The 24,481-nt window shown below is 42.1% G+C and overlaps 1 protein-coding gene across 1 annotated transcript; it reads left to right on the top strand.

Moving 5' to 3' along the window:
• The first annotated feature begins 1,370 nt into the window (after positions 1 to 1,370).
• Positions 1,371 to 23,191, top strand: tnfaip8l3 (tumor necrosis factor, alpha-induced protein 8-like 3). Its single transcript, XM_080034095.1, has 2 exons — positions 1,371 to 1,716; positions 21,975 to 23,191. The coding sequence occupies exons 1-2, from the start codon at positions 1,671 to 1,673 to the stop codon at positions 22,535 to 22,537; spliced, it is 609 nt and encodes a 202-aa protein (XP_079890221.1). The 5' UTR covers positions 1,371 to 1,670; the 3' UTR covers positions 22,538 to 23,191.
• Positions 23,192 to 24,481: the final 1,290 nt, after the last annotated feature.

Genomic DNA, 24,481 nt, shown 5'->3' with positions numbered 1-24,481 from the left:
CCATTATTTTAAACATAACATCCAGCGACTTACAGTGGGTGGAGAAACTGTTATAGCTTTTTTCTACCAAACAAATCCTGTCCGCCTTATTGTTCAATGTTTTAAATGGTGAGTCAACAACAAATCTTCTGCTTCATTCTGAAGCCAGAAGCGCTTCCTTTTGAAAACTGACGGAATATATCCATACTATTTCTTAGCTTCACCACATTTTACTGGATGGGGACATTGCAGGCGGCCATTGTCTTTCATTCTTAAGATTTTCATATGAGACTGAAAAACTACGCCTTACAGTCTCGTGTACTGCATCAAGTCATAACAGTGTATGTGTTGAATGGTAATGCATTTTCAAAAGGACACACAGACCCTCTGAATTGTAAAGAGCTGGCATTCAATGAGACAAGTGATGACGAGAAAATCGAACCCGGAAGACAAATATGGACACTGTGAAAATATTGCTGTGAATTCTTTTGAATGAAAAGAAAAGTCTGCCATTTGTCGAGCGGCCATAAAATAGCACATGCTGGAGCATCTATCCAAAAACAAGCAAAGAGTCTCTGCCACAAATTGAGACGGACGACTTCCTGTCACAAAGTAAGGCAATCTAAATATATAGCTGGCTTTGGGTGGAAGTGATTAGTCATAGGAAGCACACTGTAAAACTGTACAATTGAGCAGTATGAGCCAATAACGGGGGTGGAATTTCCTTTTCTGAAGGTGCGGTCACATTTTAAACGTCCCCAAAAACACTTCAGATCCATTCAGTGATTACTGATGTGGAAAGTAAGTCATTAACTTGGCCTGACTTCATGTGACCAAATTCCCCCCCCCCCCATCAAATACTAAGTGACTGATTTTTATAACTGCCAGCCAGTCAGTAACAAGTCAGCAGGGATCATGGGATATTTTACTGCTGGAGATGAATCTCAAGTTGCCATGAATGAGTCTCTCTCCCATTGCTCTGCTAAAACACAGGCAGCACTCTGAACCAGAGACAGAGAGAGAGAAAGAGAGAGAGGAAGAGAGAGAGAGACAGAGTGAGAGAGAGACAGAGAACAGAAGAGGGCGATAGAGGCAGACAGAGAGAGAGAGAGCAAGAGACGGCACTTAAGGCATACAGAAAGAGGTAGAGAAAGAGTTTGAGTGGAGAGAGAGGGAGAGGGAGAGCGTGAAGAGGCTGAGTGTGACTGCACCGAATGAAGGGAAGTGGAGGAGGAGGAGGAGGATGAGGGACCCAGTGGTAGGGACAAGGGAGGGAGAAACCGGAAGGGGGCCGGACCGAGAGCGAGTGAGTGAGCGAGTGAGAGAGGGGAGGGAGGGAGCATTAGAAAGTAGATGAGAAGGGAAGAGGGAAACTGAGGGAGTCAGAAGAACAGAACAGAGCGAAAAGGAACTGAGAGAGAGAGAGAGAGAGAGCACCTAAAAAAGAAGGACAAAAAAACAGCTCAGCAAATCAGCTCAGTAGCATTCCTCTCACAGCTGCAGTATAATCCAGGCTGGGAGGGGAAGTTCAGCTCACCAGGAGGAAACAAATATACTTGAGAAATTATAAAGGCTATATACACATCATATATATACATTTAGGAGGGGGTGGTTAAAGAAACCAGGAAGACTCGCTGGAGAGGAAAGGGGAACCAGAGCTTCTGCAGCCAAACACTGTCCTGAAGGGGAAGATGGATTCAGACTCGGGAGAACAGAGTGACGGAGACCTCTCTACAGGTAAGCCTTCAAAAGACCATTACCACATCAGTTTCTGACATGTTATGCGAACTATAGGACTTTGAGAAAAAACACACTCTAAACTGTATTGCATTAGTCAGTTCAAGGGGCAGGGTGAGTGCCTTTCTGCCTGTGTCTTTCAAGCACTTTCAATCAAGCACTGTGGACCCTCAACATATAGTCACATTTAGTCACAGTGCAGACTCGTTGCACTGAACAGCAGTTTACCTAAACATGTGGATTCATCTTTAGATTGCCCACAAAATCAAGAATCATGGTAATCGTTTACCTTTTATCCAGTATTTATGTAACCCATGTGTCAAAAGAAAGTACAAATGTGAATGTGAGCTGTGATGCATGCACTCTCCAATGCTGGTGGTGACTATAGCAAGAGCTGATTGAAAGCTGGCTCAGTCGCCACCAGGAACAAGGCAAGCTCTGACACGTGCATGCCAGTTTGGTCATCAACACATCCAACCACTAGCCTTCCCCATGGCTACAGTCTTCCACTCTGTGCTACATCTCACAGTTTAATGGAAGTTGTGTGGGGTCATTAGGTAGTTAAATTGTTTCCTCAACGTTTTATGGTGCCGGAGTAGCAGAGCAAATATTTTTATTGCTATGGTGAGAGTTAACAGTTGTGCGCAAACATTGAACAAGTAGATACCAACGCAATCAATCTTCAGAGTTGAGTGCCTCTCATTTGGGATATTTTTCCCAGCATTCCAAGCGTGTGGGCAATGTATTGAACTGTAAGATGAGACTGTTCCTTCTGGAGAAAAAAGTTTATGTTGAAAGATCATGCATCAAATGTGACACAGTGCAGCAAACTGGAACAGTCAAATGTACCTGCGCTGTACGTCATCTAGTAAAAGTAAAACTTTTCCTCTGATTTGTTTTCACTTTCAGATTGATGCTTTAAATAGCCTCTGTTAGAGCACAGTGGGTTCCCATACAATGATTTTTTCATTAGGCACATGGGTGCACTGTCCCTGGGCGCCATCAGTAGATAGATCTGCTGTAGATGTCAAACGACTGACATTTAAGGGCATGTGTTGATGCCCCAGTTAGCGATGGTGATATAATGTTGATGATGTGGCTGTTTCAGGGCCTGTTTATTTAATGGTGTTGAGTTTCATTCATTAATGATGCTCTGTTGAACTCTAACCATCTGTCTGTCCATCTGGCCCATTGTCTGTCTGTCTGTCTGTCTGTCTGTCTGTCTGTCTGTCTGTCCTTTGGTCCATTTTGCAAAGGGAGAGGAACCTCAATAGGAGAGCTTAAAAAGTTTTAGACACATCATCAGCAGGTGACGACGTATCTGCAACATCTGATGATGTCAGACAGACAGTTCAAGGTTAAAACATCAAGCAGGACTCTTGTAAATAAAGCCACGGGGCGGTGCACCTTTGAACAAGTCATTCTGTAGAGGCAGACCCTTCATCTATCTCACTTTCATGTGAAGCATTGTGCACTGTCTTCAAGAGACTTGGCCAGAGGCAAAAGGTGAAAAACATTTTTCATTTTTCCACAGTTGCTGTGATCTGCTTCCAGTATTGTGCAACGTGATAGTCTTTGTACTGTAAGCGCATGTAACTCCTGTATTTTTGGCCTAAAAACAATGATAATCGTGTTGAATAGAGAGGGTGACATGGGAGCAAAAATCTGAATTACTTTTTTTTCCTTCGTCAAGAGAAAGCAAGAGCCTGGAGTCTTTTAATAAAAAGCATTGTGCTCATTTTTTCTTCGCCTTGCTGCAATTACTACTCTCCAGTCAACTGTAAGGGGAAAAATACAGGTTAGGCTCGCTTCATAATGTCAACTGTCACCACGTAACCCAAGCAAATGTATTATGAAAACAGGAGTATTTTGATTGTGCTGCCATACACAAACATGACCCTTAGTACTGGATATGTGGGCGAGGAAAATTGGATTGATCTACGCGTTTTAATATGTATTCCGGATCAAATAAATTGTCAGCACTGTAAACATTGAGGTGTTTCGTTTCAGCTGGCGTTTATGTCCTCTCCCCTAGAGCTGTTAGTGCATGATCTTGGAGAGTGACACTGACTTCTTAATAGTAGTGTGTGTTCCCTTAAATCCACCCTCGGATACTTGTTTAAGAGACAATGAGCTCAGTTCTATCACTTTAAGTTGCACCAACTTTCACTCAACCTCTCAAGTATTCTTACCACAATGAACTCCACGGAGAACATGCCTGACCTTGGTCCATTCAGCCTTTGAGTGAAACTTGTGATGTTGTGCTGTCAACATAGGAAGTCTTAAGAACAGTGTTACTAGGAGATATACGTTGTAACTCAAGTGAAAGAAATACCCTTTAGAGCTAGTACAAAAAATAAACCATACACACACACACACACACACACAAAGGCTTATACAAATGTATTTTTTACCACAACCATCCAGTCATTCAGTGAGCGCACCACTAACCATACAAATACAATTTGATTCATCCAGCAGTCCTGTCCCCTTCGTTTCTGTGGTGGAAAGTAAATGACCACACCTAATTATGAATCAATGCGAGGCTGACCTTCAACACACCTGCTCTGTTGGAGTCCACATCTCACAATGGGCTCACAAGAGTAGACATTTATTTTTCACTGAACAGTGATTAGTGATTTCAAAGATACCAGTGCATTCAGGGAATTGAATAATTGTTTGTGGCGTCAACGTCAAGCCAGTCTGAAATAATGTTGGTGAAGAATCGGCCCACGTTCTACTTTTGCCTGATTCATTATCCATGGTGACGCCACTCACTATAAGGCCATAACCCGATCTACCATCTGCAGAGCTATTTCAAGCCGTCTGTGTAAACTTCAAATATTCTATGGAAAGGGGACTTGTCGAAAAAAAGAGAAGCTGTTGTAATAACAGCTGTGAAATCCATGAGGGCATGAGGGCTGTGGTTATTATTACAAACAAAAAAAATTGCAGATGTCGATAACACAAGTGAACTTTAATGATCTTCGGCCAGATGATTTTCGTCCTTCGTCAGCAATCACACAGATACTAACAAACTCTTCAGATGTTGCCATTCTTAATTTGCCCCCAATCCAAATTTCCACAAACACTTCACATATTTTGGAAATCACTGCTGCACTAGACAACGGGAGCACTTCTACCTCACGACTGCCATGTTGGCAAACTAGCCACAAGCTTTACGCATGGGAGACGAGAGGCAGAGCGGGCCAGTTCTGCATACACATGTCAGTCCCATCCACAGACGTGAACACACACACACACACACACACACACACACACACACACACACACACACACACACACACACATACACACACTTTTAAAAAATGCCCACGCTCTTCCTGCTCATTCCCTCGGTCTTGTGCTCGCCCAACACATGGATCCCTGATTTTTTTTCTTCCCCGCCTTTAATCTGGCACACAGATGGAGAGAGCACACTGCACACAGGCCCTGCACACACACACACACACACACACACACACACACACACACACACACACACACACACACACACACACACACACACACACACACACACGCGCGCACACACACACACACACACACACACACACACACACAGACACACACACACACACACAGACACACGCACGCACGCACGCACACACACGAGACACCAGGAGCCAGTTCTGGAAAATTGTAACATGAACTGAAAAAAAGAAAGAAAAAGAAAGCAAGAGTGAAGCCCTAAGTGGAAAAGACGACTCAGGAGAAAGTGTTTTTTCCTCTAGCTGCAGTGAAAGACAAATCTGAAAACTCCCAGGTCCCTGACCGGTGTGGGAGTGTGTTTTCCCTCATATGCACACGATAATACTGTGGCATTTTTCATAGTGTTTGTGGGACAATTTGGGGAAAGAATTGTTCTCCCACAGAGGAGCCATTACTGAAACATGGAGTTCGTTCGACCACAGAAGCATTTTGACAAGGCCTCGTATAGACACACACTCAGGAGGAGGAGAAGGCTGTGGTTTCAATGCAGGGCCAGTTGAAGTAAAGCAAACAGTTACTAGTGGCGCCTGGTGTGAGAGGCTGTTTGAGGGAGGGCAGTGTGCATTATAGGGGAAGGCTGGAGCTGTAGGAGCGTGTGCATAATGTGTGTGTGTGTGTGTGTGTGTGTGTGTGTGTGTGTGTGTGTGTGTGTGTGTGTGTGTGTGTGTGTGTGTGTGTGTGTGTGTGTGTGTGTGTGTGTGTGTGTGTCGTTGATTGTGAATCGATCACCTGTGTTGATGGTTCACAATCATTGAGGGAACATTTTGAGTGTGTGTGTGGAAGATACTGTAATCTGGATTTGTCTTTGCTTACTTCTCCTAATATAACTTTAGCACATTGATTATATCAAGTTAAATGGAGACTGTTACTCTCCCACTTGCTTAGTTTGGCAGCAAAATAAAAGAGAAATCTGGCTTGAGTGGGAGGAAGTTACACAAAAAACCTTTTTCACACTTATTAGCTCTGGCAAAACTGAACTAACTGTGCTGATTATAGCAATACTGTATCTGGGTGTGGTATGGAAAGAAAGTAGAAAACACACATTCAACATAATATGTTCTAGTTAATGTATAGCACTATGTTACATTAAGCTGCTTTGAGAGCACCTATAAAACTCTCCTCCTGGGAGGCAGCGGAACGGACAGAAGAAGCAAATGTGGCAATTCAATTTGTGGGTTAGACCATGTAGGTTTGGATATTTCAAACTAAAACGCCACACTCTGTTACCCCTAAAGGTTGGATTTGAATGAATGTATGGGGGGGATTAGGTTTTGGCTGATAGTGGAGAGGATTAAGCCGAGAGAAGGAATGTATTTGCTTAAAAAAGAAAGAAACCCATCTACAAATGTGTGTGTGTGTGTGTGTGTTTATGTGAGTGTGTGAGCCACAGTTATTTCCTGGTCATTAGTTAGCGGTGGGTTGGCAGCTGAGAGCGCAGCAGCACTTTGGCTTTACACTGAAGTGTGTGATGCACAGTGAGGGCCTCCAAGGCCACAGCTCAAAGTCTGTCCAACTTTATCACTTCAATCCAAGCAAGAGCAAGCTTTTAATTGAGGCAGCGTGGACAGCTCAAACCCCACCCCTATCATTTATAACTCCATGTTATTTTCACATTGTGGGTTTACTTCATGTGCCTTCATGAAAAGTGGTAGCATATACTGTCCTGGCTAATAGAAATCCCTTGTTATTTTAAAATAAATCACTTTATGCATTGGGACGCTGGGTTTGCCTAACCTATGGGAGCTGTAGTTGTTAAATGCTAAATGTTGCATTATCCTGAGGTCAAGATGAGCTTAGCCGCTGTTCTATTAACTTTTGTAACTGCAATGACTCATTCAGCATTTAAAAAAGTCACACAATAATATAATTGAGTACTACCACAACACTTAATAAAACCTTAATTTTCATCACAAAGTTCACATCAATTAATTTGCTAGCATAGGTTACAGACAAATGCGCTACTAAGATAGTAGCTTTTAGCACAGCTACAGTATGTCATTGTCTATATCATTATCACTTATGCTCTCTTCTAATGTCATTTTACCAACATTTAAGTTGTAACATAATCTCCTTATGTCTAAAAAACACTGTCCACTAAAGTAATTGCCCATTATTGATATTGATTTGGGAAAGAAAACACTCTAAGAATGTTTTGGCTTTACATGACAGCAACCCTCTATGAGAAAACCCCCTGAGCAATGGATGCCAGTGGTAGAGAGGATAGCTCGCGGGCAAGGGGCAGGGGAGTCTACTCTATACAAATCCAAAGACAAACTGGGGGCTAATAGTGATTCGAAAGCTTCTCGGTGCCTCACTCCTATATAAACTCGGTCAGCATGGGTGAACTAGTAAACAAACCAGGAGGCCAAAGTAATGGGTAGAACTGGCAAAGGCCTTTGTGCATGCAGTGTGTGTGTGTGTGTGTGTGTGTGTGTGTGTGTGTGTGTGTGTGTGTGTGTGTGTGTGTGTGTGTGTGTGTGTGTGTGTGTGTGTGTGTGTGTGTGTGTGTGTGTGTGTGTGTGTGTGTGTGTGTGTGTGTGTGTGTGTGTGTGTGTGTGTGTGTGTGTGTGTGTGTGTGTGTGTGTGTGCGTGCGTGTGTAAGCATCTTGTGTGCATGTGTATCTCTTTGTAAACGATGCCACGGCATGCTGGGACTTGGCTGAGGTCTATGAGAGGAGCCACTTACCCAGGGCCCGGAAAAACTCTCACTTCCTTGCCACTAACCCCTCAGCTCAGTGTTGATGTGGTGAGAAATAGACAGAGTAAAAGGGGTGAACAATAAAGGAGAATATATTTTCATGAGCATCAGGCAAAGACACACACCCAATGCAGACTGTACTAAATACAGCTACAAAAAATATAGGTGAGAATGAGGGTGATGATGTACGGGTCTGTTTCTGACGCAAAGGGACTTTGACAGGGACTATAGACGATCAAAACATGGATGTGTGATTTCACCTTCCTTTCTTTAACACCCCCTCCCTCCTCCATCCTTCGTTCAATCACTCCTCCACGCACTGGTGACACATCTGTAGACATTTAAAAAAGGCTGTGATAGTATATTTATTTTTCATTTCTGGTGTTGGTTCTAATAGCCGAGCATTTTCTAAAAGCAAACATATATTCTCTTACTTCTTGGCGTTGTCTACTTTCTTCTGCTCACTTCTATTCATTTTGATTAAATGGTTTGAAATGAAAGTGTAAATGTTGCCAGTTCTGACAACAAAATAAAAACCTCCATCTTTCTCTAACCCTCTTTCTCTTTCTGTTAATAGCTTAGTTTTTGTCTTTTGGATGGAGAAAGTCAAGGGAACTTTGTGTCTGTGCTCCGGGCCTGATAAAGTAAGAAAAGCCCGAACGACTTACCCTCCTCTGTTTTTTATTAGTCCCCAGGCTCACAGTCTATCATTACAGTCCACAGACCCACACATTTGTCTCCGGCTTTCTATAAATAATGGGCCACTGTTTTGTTAGTCAAATAAAAATTTTAGGTGGTTATCTACAGTTTTTTGCATTTTTCGGTCAGTTCTGTTTGACTGTAGTCAGCTCTCTTTTCTGGTTTTATGCAACTTGTTTTTTAACTTTGCATATAAGTAAAGCCGTTTTTGTTTCACTAAAACAAGACATCCTGTAAGCAAAGTGTTTCAGACATGACGGAGAATTGATGGCGTAAATGCAAACCCTGGTCACGGTTCGACTTGTGGTTGCAAATCTGTCATTTACCCATGTAGAAATGATCAGCATATTTACCCTCCACTGATGATCGTGGCAGAGTAGTTTTTCCAGAGAAGCTCCCTGGGGGAGGGACGCTAGAGATGGGAGACAGCCTTCAGCCAGTTCCCATGCCCGCTTAACCAGCTAACTGTTGGCCTGGCTCTGTGTACTAACTAAACAATGCCAGACGCTAGCAAACCACAGCTGGTGAAGACATTAGCTTGTACAGCATAGGGGAGGTCAAAGGGCATGGATCTCACAGGGCCCTCTACAGTCCACGCATCATGTGTACCAAACAAACAGGATGTTTTGGATACAACTTCCCATCCTCCTCGGTCCGGCAGCTTCTGTGGTCCCTCATAACGAGGAGCGACTGTGATGCCCCCAGGGCAGAGTTAAAGGTGGAGGTCCATTCGTTGACATATCTCTCTCTCCCCCCCCCACCCTCCTATTCCTTGTGACAGGCGATCAAGCCAGCGCCACATTAATCAATCAGACATCGCCTGCAACTGCCTCATTTGGCCTCATCCCTCTGTTCCCGCTCTACAGGACGTATTAGGTCTAAGAGAGAGAAAGAGAAATAACAAGACAGACAGACAGATAGAGAGACAGACATACAGAAAGAGAGAGAGAGAGAGAGAGAGAGAAAGACAGAGATGAGGGGGCATTAAAAAAGGCTGCCAAAGTCAGTCTGTTCTTCCATCCTGACTCAAGGGAGGCTCCTAAGTGCTCTCTCCCCCAAGTTGTTAGTCACAGTAAGAGACAGCAGACCCAGGATAAACACACTTCTCACACACACTAAATCAGACCTCTTCATTACAGTTACATTAACATAAACATCAGTCTGCTGTTATCCAGAAACCCTCCCAACAGGTTTGTTTACATTATGCATTTGCGAGTCAAACCTTGTTTTACTGCCCATCACCGTGAATTGTGGTCACTGGTCACATCTTGTTGAGGCCAAGTTATTCCATCTTCATTGAGACTGCCTAATATGCTTTCGTTTTGGACAGTTCCATTCAGGTTAATGCATCTGTCTTTAAACTGAAACCAATGCATTCATTCAAGTCCACCAAGGTTGGAAAATGTTACAGTTTATTTGAGGTTGGATAGAAAATCAGAGAGGTAACATCTTATCCATACCCAATTATATGGCAGACTTGGTTTAGTATTACACCATCGCATTCTTTAACAAACACTCCTAGCGGACTATCTCTTAAGGTATCAGTATGCTGGAAACGAACATACAACATGTTGTCCTGTCAAGCCTGAAGGCAAAAGTGTTCCTAGCCGCCCTATCAGTGAAAGATCATGTGGAGATCTTGTTGCTATAGATAGGTGCAAGACGTACTTATTGTGTAAATATGGGGAAAACTGCAGGGCACATTTTTGGACAATCTTTCCTCGAAGGCATTCATAGTGTGTTGTCCTCTGTTGTTCAAACCAATATTGACAGTAGTAGAGTGTTTTTTTAAAGTGCTTGAGAGAGAAAGAGATGTTGAAATCCTAATAAAAACAGTTTTACAGCAGTATCAGCAGAATACAGAGTGCATATCAAGAAAATAACTGATAAAGCCTGTGCATGAGACCACTATAGAAAATAGCATGTGCTTGTTCTTTCAATACGTTTACAGTGTGACATGTTACATCAGCATATACAAGTAACATGTGCATAACTTGCTCTTGTGAATAGAGCTTAACCTATAATAATATGTATCATCAAGGCTATCAATATTTGTGAGTTCTAAATAGATTTGATTATTTTTCAGTTGATATTAATCTGTATTAATCCATAGACAGTTATTACCAATATTTTTTATTTTAAATTATTGTTGTCAAAATATGTGAACATCTTATATAAAAACTCAAACTTGAGCTTGAATGGCAGAGCTCATGGTAGATAAACTGTGTAAAGGCATCTCTACCTTCAAATATATCTTTCTGTGTGGCTTTTTCAGCTCATCAGCTAAAATACGCACTGACAACAACATTATCTGCAATGGGCAGATATTGGCTGATATGTCAGCCAAACAGTTTTCTCAAGTCAGGTCTAAATCTGTTGCATTAATGTTCTGGTGGCAAGGGTTTCAAAGGAAACCACTGCAGCCATTTGCTCTTCATCATTCGCTTATCAGAATTCACACAGTCCTCCAACAAAAACGTCATAAAGACGTGAGTCACAGGATGAGGTCTTAATCTTTTATTGCATTTCAATACAGCCAAATTAATGAGGCACTTTATCACTGGTACTATTTTTACTAACCTCCATCCGTTTGCTTTCTTATGATATTCCAATTGATGCGTTGGCCTATTTAAGTCCTTTATCTTTACAATATCTTATATGTCCCTCCTTTGGGTTGAATAAAAAACTCGGTTTAAGCAGAAGCGGCTAACACCTGCACAAACCATTAACTGCACAAAATAGATCATAACATCCATTTGCATGTCAAATGTTTTACACAGTGTTTGAATTATGCCTTTTACAAGCCTCAGGGAATCTGTGACGAGACATCTGTATGTTTCTGTCGTTAAACTGGCTTCCAGTAAAATATGAGATAGCTGTAACCTCCACTCACAGTCCAGTTTGAGCCAGAGACCATGCACATCCACCAAAGGGAATGAACTTTAAACTCCTTAACCCCGCTTCACACAAATGGGAGTCATTAAGGTATTAAAAGGAAGTTATTTATTAACCCTAAAGGTCTGGATGCTCCTCTACATTCTAAGCAGCTGTTAATGGCATGGTGAATGACCTCCTCTTTCAGCGCTCAGAGTGCCCTTTTGCAAACTGGCTCAGAGTCAGATTTTTCATGTCATGAATAATGCACATCAACGCACTAGTACACTGTACTGTGTCTCACTCTCAGTAGAAAAGCAATATCTCTCTCTATCTTTATCTTAACCCCAGATATGTTCATGTAGAAACAAAATGCACCCCTCAGAGCATGCAATACAACAGAGAGTTGGCAGAGGAGGAAGGTATGTTTGAGTCATCCTGTGATTAGAGCAGTGGGAGACAAAAATGCAGCATGCACGGAGCCTTTGCGTGACCACATTAAGTGGAGAAGAGACATTAAAAAAGACATTTAAAAAAGACAGAATTTATTCCGCCACCTGGATACTTGCTCTCTCCCTGTGTCTGAAGGCTTGTATCATGATGGACCTTCACACGCTTCATTTACTATGATACGTCTCTGTCCATGTGTGTGTGGAAGTGAATTGACACACACAAAGCCTGCAGCCCCGGAGAATGACACTGGGAAATATATATACGTCCCTCCCTCCTTTTGTCTGCACAATATAGTGGAGCGCTGGTACCAGCTGGCACCACACTCCATCCTCTGCTCCCCTCTCAGGCCCACATGGCCTCTCAGGCTTGCTTAGCACTAACCCTGCAGGCTATTAAAAAGCCCTTTACTGTTGCTGAATGACCCGCTCCATTCTTTCCCCTCAAGTCTTGTAAATGCAGCCAGAAAGTCTTCCCTCAGTGACTTCCTTATTGGAAACCAAAAGCAGACGGAAAAAAAAGGCCACGGCAAATTAAATGGAAGTCAAGCTCTCTCTTCCTAGTTTACTTACTCCTGCGCCGAGATCGTTTTCCCCTGACATTTTCTTAGTATTGATTTATTGTTGATATAATGTTGCCTTTGTAGTCTGTGTAATGGCAGGGCTGATGGGCGAGGGACTTTATTACCAAGGACATTTCCTGGAGTTCATGAATACATTGGTATGAGCACACAAACTGGCAGACTTTGAATGTGAATGTATGCAACTACTGCAGAAGTTCAACTTTACAGTACACAAGAGGCAAAAGGGGATGTGTGCTTTACGCCTACCCCCTTATAAAAAGAAAATATTTAAAAAATACAATGTCTGGAAAAGATTGCTGTATTAGCATTTACAGCGTGTAACGAATGGCCTGGCAACCACTCATTTCAGAGAGGCAGGGCATTGGCCATTCGTTTATAAAATACATTACTGCCTGTGACTGGAAAATAGGTTGCACATGGAAAGTAAATGTTGTACTTTGCCGATGTCTACACCGGGACTACAGGGAAGCTCTGCAGAGCTCAATAACTTTTTTTGTTGGTCAGTCACCAGAACCCCTCCTAACTTCTCTGACCTTTCTTTGAACTAATAATGTTTGGAAGATGGAGTGACATGTGCTAATCAGTGAGTATGGCAAATAGAATGTTTTTATTTACACTTTTCTGTCTTGTCGTTTTTTGATTGTCTTTTTTACGTTCATCCTACGCAACCCTAATAGAACGATTGTGCATGAACACCTGTGTCTGCAGGGGGAGTCCATACAAGCACATCTGGTGAACAAATGTATCTGTGTCTATCTACGGAAAAAAATAACATCCCATGCACCTGTGCAAAGAGGTTTTGTCCAATAATAAACATGAGCATGTTGTCATTAGCAACGCTAAACAGGCAAGCACTTATCAATAATCATGTGTGTTTGTGTTTGTGTGTGTGTGTGTGTGTGTGTGTGTGTGTGTGTGTGTGTGTGTGTGTGTGTGTGTGTGTTTCAGACACCCGATAAAGTCAGGATCTACAGCCTTGAAGCTCTTATGTTCCGAGCAAAAACATCATGTAATCAGTGGCAACAGTAGTAAATGAAGCACAGCTCTCCAGGCTCTCCAAGTTGCTTTATTTTTCCTTCTCTTATAAACCTTGTTTAAATTACCTTTTTGTTCACAGATCAGTAAACCCTCTTGTATGTTAGTTTGTGTTCATGTTTATCAGTTAGCTTTGAAAAATATATACTCCAGATACTTGTATATGGAAATCTACATTTTTTGTTCAATTTATTTTAATGTGGGTATCACTACCCGTTTTTGAAAAGGTCAGAGAAATTCCTGCAGATCTGGTACATCCCAGGTGTTGGCATCCCCAACGTGTAGGTTTTGGTGCCATTAAACAGTGCATCGGTTATTGCTATTCATATTTCTGCTGAGAAACATTTAGCCTACAGTAAATATAATATATACTTAATTTTTGTTTTATCTTACCGGTTAGTGGCTAAATACGGATCAAAAAAGTTATTGGGCTTCTATATAAATACCATTGATCCTCACTATATATAGGCAGTCTTTCCTTGTGATGACTGACTGTATTATATTAATCTTGAATTTTTGTTCTGCTGTCCAGACAAGAAGCCAAGCAACTAGTGAAAGACACAGACACACAGGGGTTCACACAAACACACTCACACAGTTCGTTGCCCTCACTCAGACGTGTGTGTTCTGCCGCGTTCCAGCCTGAAAATCCCACAAGTGCCTCCAGGGTTGACTCAGTAAAGGCCAGTCGGCCCTCGTCTGTGTTAGCTGCTAGTGCTGCTAATGGCTCATTCCTCTGGTTACTCTGGAACGGGACCAACACAAGCCTCCGGATGCCGTTTCACAGCCCAGCTGACCAGCACGCTGCAGAAAATGTTCCGATTAGCAAGTTATTTCATCCAGTGTTTTATCACTTTGTACACATAACAAATATGCTCTTTTAACTTCAAACGTGGATTCATTTCCTAGATGTTGCGAGAGGGATATGGTTATCGCTTCCTAAATAGGCCTGCACCAGTTTTTATCACATGGTCTCTGTGTGCTTTCCAGACCTGCCAAGTGAGTGATCGAAAAAGTCACTCCAATATAACTACAATATAAAACATATTAATTTGAGAGGTTGGCAGGTGCTGGAAGGTTGGTTTTTTGACTACGGTGGGACGAAGCTAAGCTAGTGGTTTCCGCTGTATTTTTATTTATTTTTTAAGATATTTTCTTTGGCATTTTTATGCTTTATTGATAGTGTAGAGACAGAGTTGAAATGGGGCAGAGAGGGGAGTGACATGCAGAGCACGACCGCGGGTTAGAATCGAACCCGGGTCCGCTGCTGGCCGAGGCCCATGGGGGGGACGCCCTACCAACTGAGCTAAGGGCGCCCCCCGCTGTATTTTTTACTCCAGATCTTCTGTTGGTGCTGTGATATGGCTAACTTATCTTTAGCGCCAAAGTCAAGGGTTAGGGTAAGGGGTTCACCCTTGAATAAATACAGGACATTAAGTCCAATTGGTCAACGCAGGAATTGGCTGCAAGAGCAAAGCATACATTAGGTCTTGATCAACAAATAAGCACCCCTGCTGTTGTCTCAACACGCCACATATACAATTATGGTGAGGCACATGCAAAAGCTGTAATGTGAATAGTATGCGCCATAACACTCGGCCAGAAAGCTAATAAAGATAATTTCCAAAATGTCATACTTTTTCTCTAAGGGGGGATTAGTTTTCGTGTAAACATTGGCTATAAGTTGTCACTCCCTTGATATATGCGTCTCTGACTGAGATGAAAATAAATCAGGCCAGATGGATATTTTTTGCAGGGCAGGTTTGGCTGTTTTCCATGTTCCACACTGGATGTATGTTCTGATGCAGCGCAGCAGAAACTGTTGACTCAGCACTCTAAAAACATTGGGCGGAACAAAGAGAGACTGTCTAGTCAACAGCCACGGCCAGAGAGCAGCAAGCACCTTACTAATCCTGATGTTAAAAGTCAACTTCACCAACTCCCAAAACACTCTTATGTAACCAGTTTGTGGGCAGATGGCTCTTACCACTGCCCAGTAGCGTGCACAGGGTGGGTTGGAGGGTTTGGGGGGGTTTGGGGAGCAACTGCCCCTGCCCTTTTTGAACCATGTGCCATTTTAAGAAAAGCTTTATTTTAGGGCTGTCAAACGATTAAACATTTTAATCAGATTAATCACAGGATTCTGTGGATTAATCACGATTAATCACGATTAATTTTATCATTCGAAATATGCCCGAAAAATTTTCTCTGTATATTGTTGTATGAACAGAAAGATAAAGGACAGAAGGTGGATATGTACATTTAAAATTAGTATCTTTATTAATTAAAAATCCAAATGATGGTTTTAATACTGAAAATAAATTTAAATCAAACTAAATGATATACCTACCACACCATCATTCAATTGGTCTGTCTCTTTACTATGTCTTTGGGCAAATATAGGCTATATAATGGCTTTTATTTTGTGAATCTATAGGTTGTGCATTCTTGAATATAACTTGATTACAGTCCGCGGTGTGTGTGTGTGTGTGTGTGTGTGTGTGTGTGTGTGTGTGTGTGTGTGTACGTGCGACCACGTCGTAGGGGACTGTTCATTTGTACCAGGAAGCCGACATTATGTTGATGTCTACTCACACACACACCTCTGAAAACTGCAGACGTTTGTGTCCTTGCGGGCTCTGAACAGAGCTGACAATGTTTCTCCTCCTGTTGCTCCCGACATCAACTGTCACCCGCGGCAGTTGATTTTATATACTATCTATGCCCCCGACACAGACGTGGCCGTTGGCAATTTAAAACTTTAAAACATGGCATGGCCTAGCGTGCTGTTATGTTTGGCTGCGCGCAGCTACTGGTCCTGGGTCAGCCACAACGTTAAGATTGACTGTAGTACAGAGCCGGTGGGATGCATGGGGCGGATCATTCTGCACATGTGTTAATTGCGATAAAAAAATTAACGCGTTAATTCCAGAAATTAATCACCCTGCGTTAACGCGATAATTTTGACAGCCCTACTTTATTTAAACCACTGTATATAAAATGTCGGCTTATTGGACTTCTACACTCTACCTTAGGTCCTACAAAAGGCATTTGAGCGGAATCAAAGTGCCTCAATGGAAAAGTTTTTTTTCAAGGTGGTGCCCAATTATTCATCTTTCGCCCCTGTCCCTAGACAGTTTGTGCACACCACTGCATCATAGAATAACTTTACTCCTGGTTTTGTTCACTGCAACTTATTCTCACACGTTGTACAGAATACCCTCTTCAATCTGTGAGAACTTTATACTCGAGGACAAGTGATGTGGTGAAAATAATGAGCAGCCATGACAGAAAGTGTGAAAGCATGGAGATAGATAAGTAACAGGGTAGACAGTTTGTCCGGCCATATCTCCCCCTGAGTGCTTGGACTCTTCTCTAACTCCTTCTGACACTGTGCTTCATGCATGTCACTCATCTCAGCCTCTGGGTGACAGGCTGTGTGTGTGAGTGTGTGTGAAAGCGTGGACTTCTCATTGTCTCCGTGTGCACACTTACAATCGTCTATACCCCTGCATACTGTATATGTGCTCAAATCTCCAGCCCGACTCTGAATCATAGACCTCCTCCCGCAGCATTCTGACTCACACCTCAAGGAGACTGATGTCCATTCCTCATGGTATATCCCCCCACTCCCCTGCATTTTTGCTTACATTCTTCACCACTGAGACAGAGGTCAAGGCGAGTGAGTCGATATAGCCACCTGCTGGTCCTCAGAAGCATGCTCCAGGCTGTGTATTGGAGGGTGGCAGAAGAATAATTAGTCTACTTTTAGCTCTGTACTAAAAAAACATAAGAGATCAAGTCGGTTCCTTACTTTTATGCAGAACTCTTTTCAGTCATGTGTTAAATTCATCTTTGTGATGACAATCGCATATGCTGGCTATTAGATTTGCACAGAAGAGAAATTCATTGAGAAAGGCGACTGGTACACACGTACTGGAAGGATCCAGATCCGAATAGCCTGCTGGACCATTGGTTCTGACAAGGCAGGCTTTATGGAGCGAGCTGTCACCTTAATCAGTGTGCCAGGGTTTCACAAATCTATCCAGTTGGGTTTCTGAATATCAGAGGCTCACCGGAACAAAGAGCTGCTTCAGAGAAACAGGAAATAACAGTGACAAAGAGAGCCTGTTGATGAGAGAGGCACAGATCTGCCTAATGAAATCTTGGTTGTGGCTATTCAAATATCATGGAAACTACCGTGTTGCTGTTGTGAAGATATGATGCGTGTTGTTTTTGCATCACCTGCAGGCACCGTAGTTTATATTTTGTCTCTTTAAAAGCAGTTTCCAAGCAGCAGCCCCAAGGTAAGAGAAATGAGAGAGATTTCTCACAGTCATTTGCTGACTCTAGGGGGTCTACGAGTTATTGGATTGCTGCATGTTGCTTAGCTAGATTAGATTTGCACTATGAACATCCTTCATTAATATACAATGCATCCCTCCTAACAAAAAGACCACAGAACAGTAGCATACTGTATGCTGTCACTCGTGTACTTGTTTTTAATGTATAGACTTTTTAGACACTCATTCTGCCTCACTTCAAGCTGCACCAATCAATATGTTTACATCACCAATAGATCAAATATGAGTAGAAGGGGCCGCTCATGATTGCAAACACAGAGAATTATCCCCCAAGTCTGCAATTCCCCTCAGTTGTACAGAGAGTTTTATGGTAACATCTTTCAGGTTATTGTTTATCGTTGAAGGTGGAGTCGGGCGATTCTGGAGAATGCTTGTTGTCAAAATCACTTTTTGTCAAAATCAGTGAATATCTCCTCACGGTCCGCTACAAGTCAGCATTTGTGTGTCAGTTTATACACAGCGTAGGCTCTGTAAACAGATGGATGTGTAAACAAAGGGGAACACCGGAGCTAGCAACATGCCGGTTTACAGAACCTAGGCTATGTATTAACACTGTATTTGTTTCTCAGCGCACACACATAAAGGTAGTGGACCGCAAGGAGATATTCACTGATACTGACCAGTAGTAGTAATTTTGTCAACAAGAATTCTCCAGAATTGCTTATTCAACCTTTAAGTAAACTGACTCCTTACGAAGAAACTGAAACATTTGGAAGCTAACGAGCTAGATGTTTTCCCTCAGGAGTTGGCAGAGACCAAAACAGAGCCAAAAGAAAAGTCAGTATTGGACACCAGAGAATAGACTCAAACTGTATGGAAATGGCAATTGTTAGCTACTATGTTGGACATGACAACTTTAGAGGTGTCAATCTCGTTTCCACCCCTACAAACCTTGGCAAAGAACATAGTGGATTTTTTATTAAATATTGCACTACAATAAAATCCGGCAAAAAGCAGAAATGATGGCGCAATCAGGACTTCATTTGCGTTAAGTTTGCTTTTTATCTTGTTTTCCTGATGAAAGAGGTGCCTATTACTTTTCAATAGCATCATTGGATTGGGAAATAATCGCTTGGTAAGTGTATTTATATGGTACAGTCAGGATGCCCCCCTGGAACTTTACAGACCAAAGAGTTTATTAATTAGTACCTGTAGCTCAGATCCTTTTTACGTTTGCACATTTAGTCTGACTCCTATTCAGTGAGTCCAGGTTATTATTGTACTTGAAGAGGATATTCATCATTTTCTATCTGCAGGTTTGATATCTTCATACTCACCCATTACCTTTCACATAATATATAAAGGTCTTACCCTGGACTATCATGAAGCTGTACAAAATAGCGCACACGCATCAGAGTACATTAGATCCTTGAATGCAGACAAAGACATTTGCCTTATTAGCTGTAAATGTGGGCTAATCATATGTACATGAAATGTCATTTAGCTTCAGACCAACACATGAAATGTCACTTCTGTACAATAACATGAAATGCCATGGATAGGATTTCACCCCAATTGTTGTGCAGCGTACACCACTGTAGTGTGTAATGAGAGACAAATGATGTGATGGCGATGTGAATTTAGCATTTTAATTAAATCATAATGACAACAAAGCAGGTGTTCTTTGAATTTGGGCTCAGCTGCCGTTCAGTGCTGGGCTCACAGGGTAACGACACCCCCATCCACTAGCTCTCTATCGCTCTCTCTCTCTGTCTGTCTGTCTGTCTGTCTGTCTGTCTGTCTCTCTCTCTCTCTCTCTGGACATATGAAAGAGGAAGGGCCTTAGAAAAAGTAATGTCTTTCTTGAGCTTTAATCATAATAGCAGTTATCTGGTGAGTAATTTGTAGCTGGGTGGCACCTAAATAAAAAACACTTTTCGGTCCTCCCACTCGGCACATTCACACATACACACGTAAAGCTGCTGGCATTGCTGGATAAGGATGCAGGCAGCCTTTGATGTTCTCCTCTATAATAAATAGTGACTGCAGTGAGACATGGCATAACACTGTGATCAATCTGGACTGGAGGAGAGACAGTGTGCAGAGAGGTTCTTATCGGTGCACAGCTGTTAGATGTTATCCAGAGCACATAGTCATTCCTCCTCCTGTAGTCAGCCGACCGCACCACTGGCAGCTCCAGGAAGGACGCCACCCTGCTTTGGATTGGGCTGCACAGTGTTTCATCTACTCCTCACTTTTCACTTGCTCAGACTGTGTTCTGCTTTGAGTTACTTTTGTAACTTTTTAGGAAAATCTGCAATCAACACCTCAAACACTATTACTAGTTTTTGACAAGACTTAACTTGTATTCAGTGACAGTCCTGTATATGTAACTTTGGATTATAGTTTGTTTTCATGCCAAAAAATATTTACTGAGTTCACATTAAAAACTGCTACAATGTTTTTACAAAACAGGAGGTTGTGTAACAAAAAAGGGGGGAACAATGTGAACAAATAAACGAATGATCAGATAATGTTTTAGCATATAGAGAACAGAGCAGTGTCGGTGACAGGAAGGACCTATATCTGGATCAGAATGAGTCAACAGAGATCCAAGAGCCTTTTTGTCCAGATGGAAGTCAGCTGTTCCGTGTAAACATATTTTCTGAGTTTTAAAGGCTCTCGTTAAAGACCCTAATAATAACATGTGCTAAGATGGACTGTAAAGGTGCGCCAACTTTTTCCAATGTTCAGTTCAGCAGGATCATTGTTCAGCTGTTGTGTTATAATTCCATCTTTTTTTACGGAATGGTACAGTTGTTATCAACTGCTTGAAGGCACTTGTCCATTTATAATTTAAGTTTTCATAACAGTTGACACAAAAGACTTAAGTAAAAATCTATGGCCAAAATTACACTTTTTGTTTGAGTATCGTCTCCCAATCACAAAAAATTTAACACATGCAACACAATCAAATATATCCTTCAAACAACACAACATCTTGTCAAATCAAAACATTTCTTAATTCAATCATTATATAATGATTAAAAACTAAATGATAGATGATAAAATACTAAATGGTGTCGTTAATTAAATTTTTTCTCAAAAGATGATGATTTAGTAGAGTAATAGAAAACATACAGCACGGTGTTCATACAATAGTTTTATTTTTGTGTACAGGTTTTCAAATTGGTTCATTCATTATAACACAGCTATACTATTGCAAATATAAAAAATGTAGATAAAAACCCGAAATGTAATAATGGGTTGGATTTATATAGCGCTTTTATTTACACTCAAAGCGCTTTACAGGGTTCCAGGTTCCATTCATTCACACAATGTCATACCAGTGGTGGTAAACTACGATAGTAGCCACAGGTGCCCTGGGGCAGACCATAGATAGTATAATAAAGGGGCAGACTGACGGAAGCTTGGCTGCCATTCCGCGCCAACGGCCCCTCCGACCACCACCTCAAACAGCAGTCATACACATTCACACAAGGCAAGGAGGGTGAAGTGTCTTGACCAAGGACACAACAACCATGACACAAGTGGCAGGGCAGGAATCGAACCGCCATCCCTTCGTTCATTGACCTTCGCTCTACCACCTGAGCCACAGTGGCCCCGTGTATGTAAACTTTTTGGTGGAAATATAAAAAATCCACTCATCACAAGCACCTCTTTGATCACAAAAAAAGTATCACAGAAGTGGTCTCTTTTACAGGTTGAGAAGGAATAATAGCTGATTGAACATTTGTGCATAGGAGTTACAAAACGCTGCATCTTAGATTCCAATAAGTTCTACAGTATCGACTGGATATAGATCTTTTCCTTTTGTTTTAACACAGTTAATTCAAAAGGGTTAGATTTCTTTCAATGGGATCTGTATTTACTATTTACTGCTTTGAAAACGAGTATAGAAAATGAATGAAACCAATTCAACTGTTCACTCATACGCAAAATAAGAATGTTACTGTGTTAAGAAGGTGATGACGGAAATCATCCCAGAAAAATCCAGGTAAACTGCAAAGTGAAGATTTCTGACCTTTTAGGACTAATCCAGAACCACTTTTGTTTCTCTGTCTTTTTCTCTCTCCCTTCTCAGGACAGGAGAGCTTCAACTCTCGCTCCCTGGCCATGCAGGCCCAGAAGAAGATCCTGAGCAAGATGGCGACCATGGTGGTGGCCAACATGCTGACGGACGACACCAGCAGCGAGATCCTGGACGAGCTGTACAGGAGCAGCCGCGAGTACACCAAGAGCAAGAAGGAGGCCCACAAGATCATCAAGGACGTGATCAAGATCGCCCTGAAGATCGGCATCCTCTACCGCAACCACCAGTTCAGCCCCGACGAGCTGGACACGGTGGAGCGCTTCAAGAAGAAGATGAACCAGGCTGCCATGACGGCGGTGTCCTTCTACGAGGTGGAGTACACCTTCGACCGGAATATTCTGTCGGAGCTGCTGCTGGAGTGCAGGGACCTGCTTCACGCCTTGGTGGAGCACCACCTGACCACACGCTCTCACGGCCGCATCGACCACGTCTTCAACCACTTTGCCCACAGGGAGTTCCTGGCCGAGCTGTACGGGACCGGAGAGGAGTACAGACTGTCTCTGAGGAAGATCTGCAATGGCATCAACAAACTGCTGGACGAAGGCACGCTTTAACCCCTCTTCACACCTGACCTCTTCCAACTGTTATGTATTATCCTCAAGCTCTCCATCTCCTGCCTCCTTCTATTGCCTTTCCACTTGTTCACCCCTCCCCCCCCACCACCACCACCACCACCACCACTGCAGTACCCAATTGCTCAACCATCTTCCTTATACTTCCTCATCCGATTCCAAGATGCTATGGCTGTAACATCCCGCTGCTGTGGTTCAATGAGGGATTTTTTTTCCAGACTGTCTTTCCACTGAGTGAATCATTGCTGCATACCGGGACAGCCTGTATCAAGTTGTGTGTATGCATTATAGCATTCCATGTCATTCCCTTTGTGTGCAAAAGTGTACTGTACCAATTGCCAAAAAATAGCATACGTTAGGTATATTTGGATATGGAAGATCAGCGGTAGTAATCAGTCTCTCTCTTCCTGTCTCTTACTCTCTCTTCCTCTCTCTCTTTGTGTGTGTGTGTGTGTGTGTGTGTGTGTGTGTGTGTGTGTGTGTGTGTGAGTGTACACGTGTGTTTGTATGGAATTTGCTTGAATAATGTGTTTGTATATAAGACCAACTCTGACATGGTGTGTGTATTATGTATCTGTGTCAATCTTCTCTACAAGGGTGTAACACTTGTCTTTTATTAAAGATTTCTTGTAAACAGTATTTCGCAGTTTTTACGAACAGCGACGACTGGGGTAAGTTTTCATAAAATATGGGTTTGTTCCTTATTTAATGATTATTTTCTCTCATGAGTCATTTCATTGACAACGTGTGAAGGAAATCAATTACTTGCCTGCCTACTAATTATGTATACTTTTGGAATACTATCTAAAATACCTAAAGACTTTGCTGCCTGTATACTTTTTTAAGTGGAAACAGCAACCGGTATAGAAATCCATGGATGGGTAAGATCTGGAAAATAAGCCACAAATGGTGCGTTAAGCTACTTCTTTCCCATCCATTTGAGACACATGCACAGCAGGCATAAATGTGCCGACACTCATTTTGTAATGCAGCAGGAAAATCAGTGATTTGTCATTTCTGGTTCATTAGATGCCCTCTGGTCTATTCTGCTCCCCAGGCCAGGAAAACATATTAGCAGTGGCTTGATGTGACTCCAGCTAAATTATTTCGGCAGCCAGAAGATAAGACGTCCAGTTTTATGCCTCTGTCTCCTTGTAGAAACACATAACAGACAGACCACCCACCCGTTGAGCCTCCGTTCGCACTCACGTACTCGCTGTCAGGCAGACACACACGCAACATGTTAGTTATGCAGACACTTAGAGTCTATTTAAAGGTTCTACGAGAAACTTTTAAATATTTCCCAACCAGTCTAATTTTGCCTATGATGATCATAAATGATATATCACACCAAACGAAACCATCAGTGCAAATAATGCTATTTTTTGTATATAGTTCTTTTCAATGCTGTTGACATGGGTCCCTTGCCCTGGAACTATAGCTGACATAGTAAAAACACTACTGCTTTGGTCCAAATGGGGTGCAAGAATGAACAAAAACTGAAAGTTTCTCAGAGCACCTTTAAATTGGCTAGGAGGAAGGTGCCACTTGTGTCACGACCCATATACTTTACATCTTCTTGGTTTGCCTTCCGTTTTTTTTGTCCAGCTGATTCCAGGTTCTTGAATTGGTGTTAAAGGATTTCAACATGCACGTAATTCATTATAATAAAAAAGTTATATATATAAAGAGCTGATCTATTTTTCTTTTCTTCTTAAAGCCGGCAAGTTAACCCAGCTTTATAGTCAAAATACTTATTCTGGCTCTGCCTGGAGGTTAAAAAAAATCTTCCTACCACTACCACACCCTCTAAAAGACACTAATTAACATGTCATGTCTCATTTGTTATGGTCAGGGAACAGATCTGGGAGCAAGTGGTGTCAATCTTGTCGTCTAAACATCACACCCTAAACATATTGTTAATGT

Source organism: Ammodytes marinus (assembly GCF_949987685.1).
Source record: "Ammodytes marinus genome assembly, chromosome: 1".
NCBI classification, from domain to species: Eukaryota; Metazoa; Chordata; class Actinopteri; order Uranoscopiformes; family Ammodytidae; genus Ammodytes; species Ammodytes marinus.
This window is presented reverse-complemented; position numbering and strand designations above follow the sequence as displayed.

Bases quoted from the DNA above. Each gene is read 5' to 3' on its own strand.
- tnfaip8l3 (XM_080034095.1), top strand. From the start codon at position 1,671: ATGGATTCAGACTCGGGAGAACAGAGTGACGGAGACCTCTCTACAG. The intron at 1,717-21,974 runs GTAAGCCTTCAA...CTCCCTTCTCAG, and splicing joins TGACGGAGACCTCTCTACAG to GACAGGAGAGCTTCAACTCT.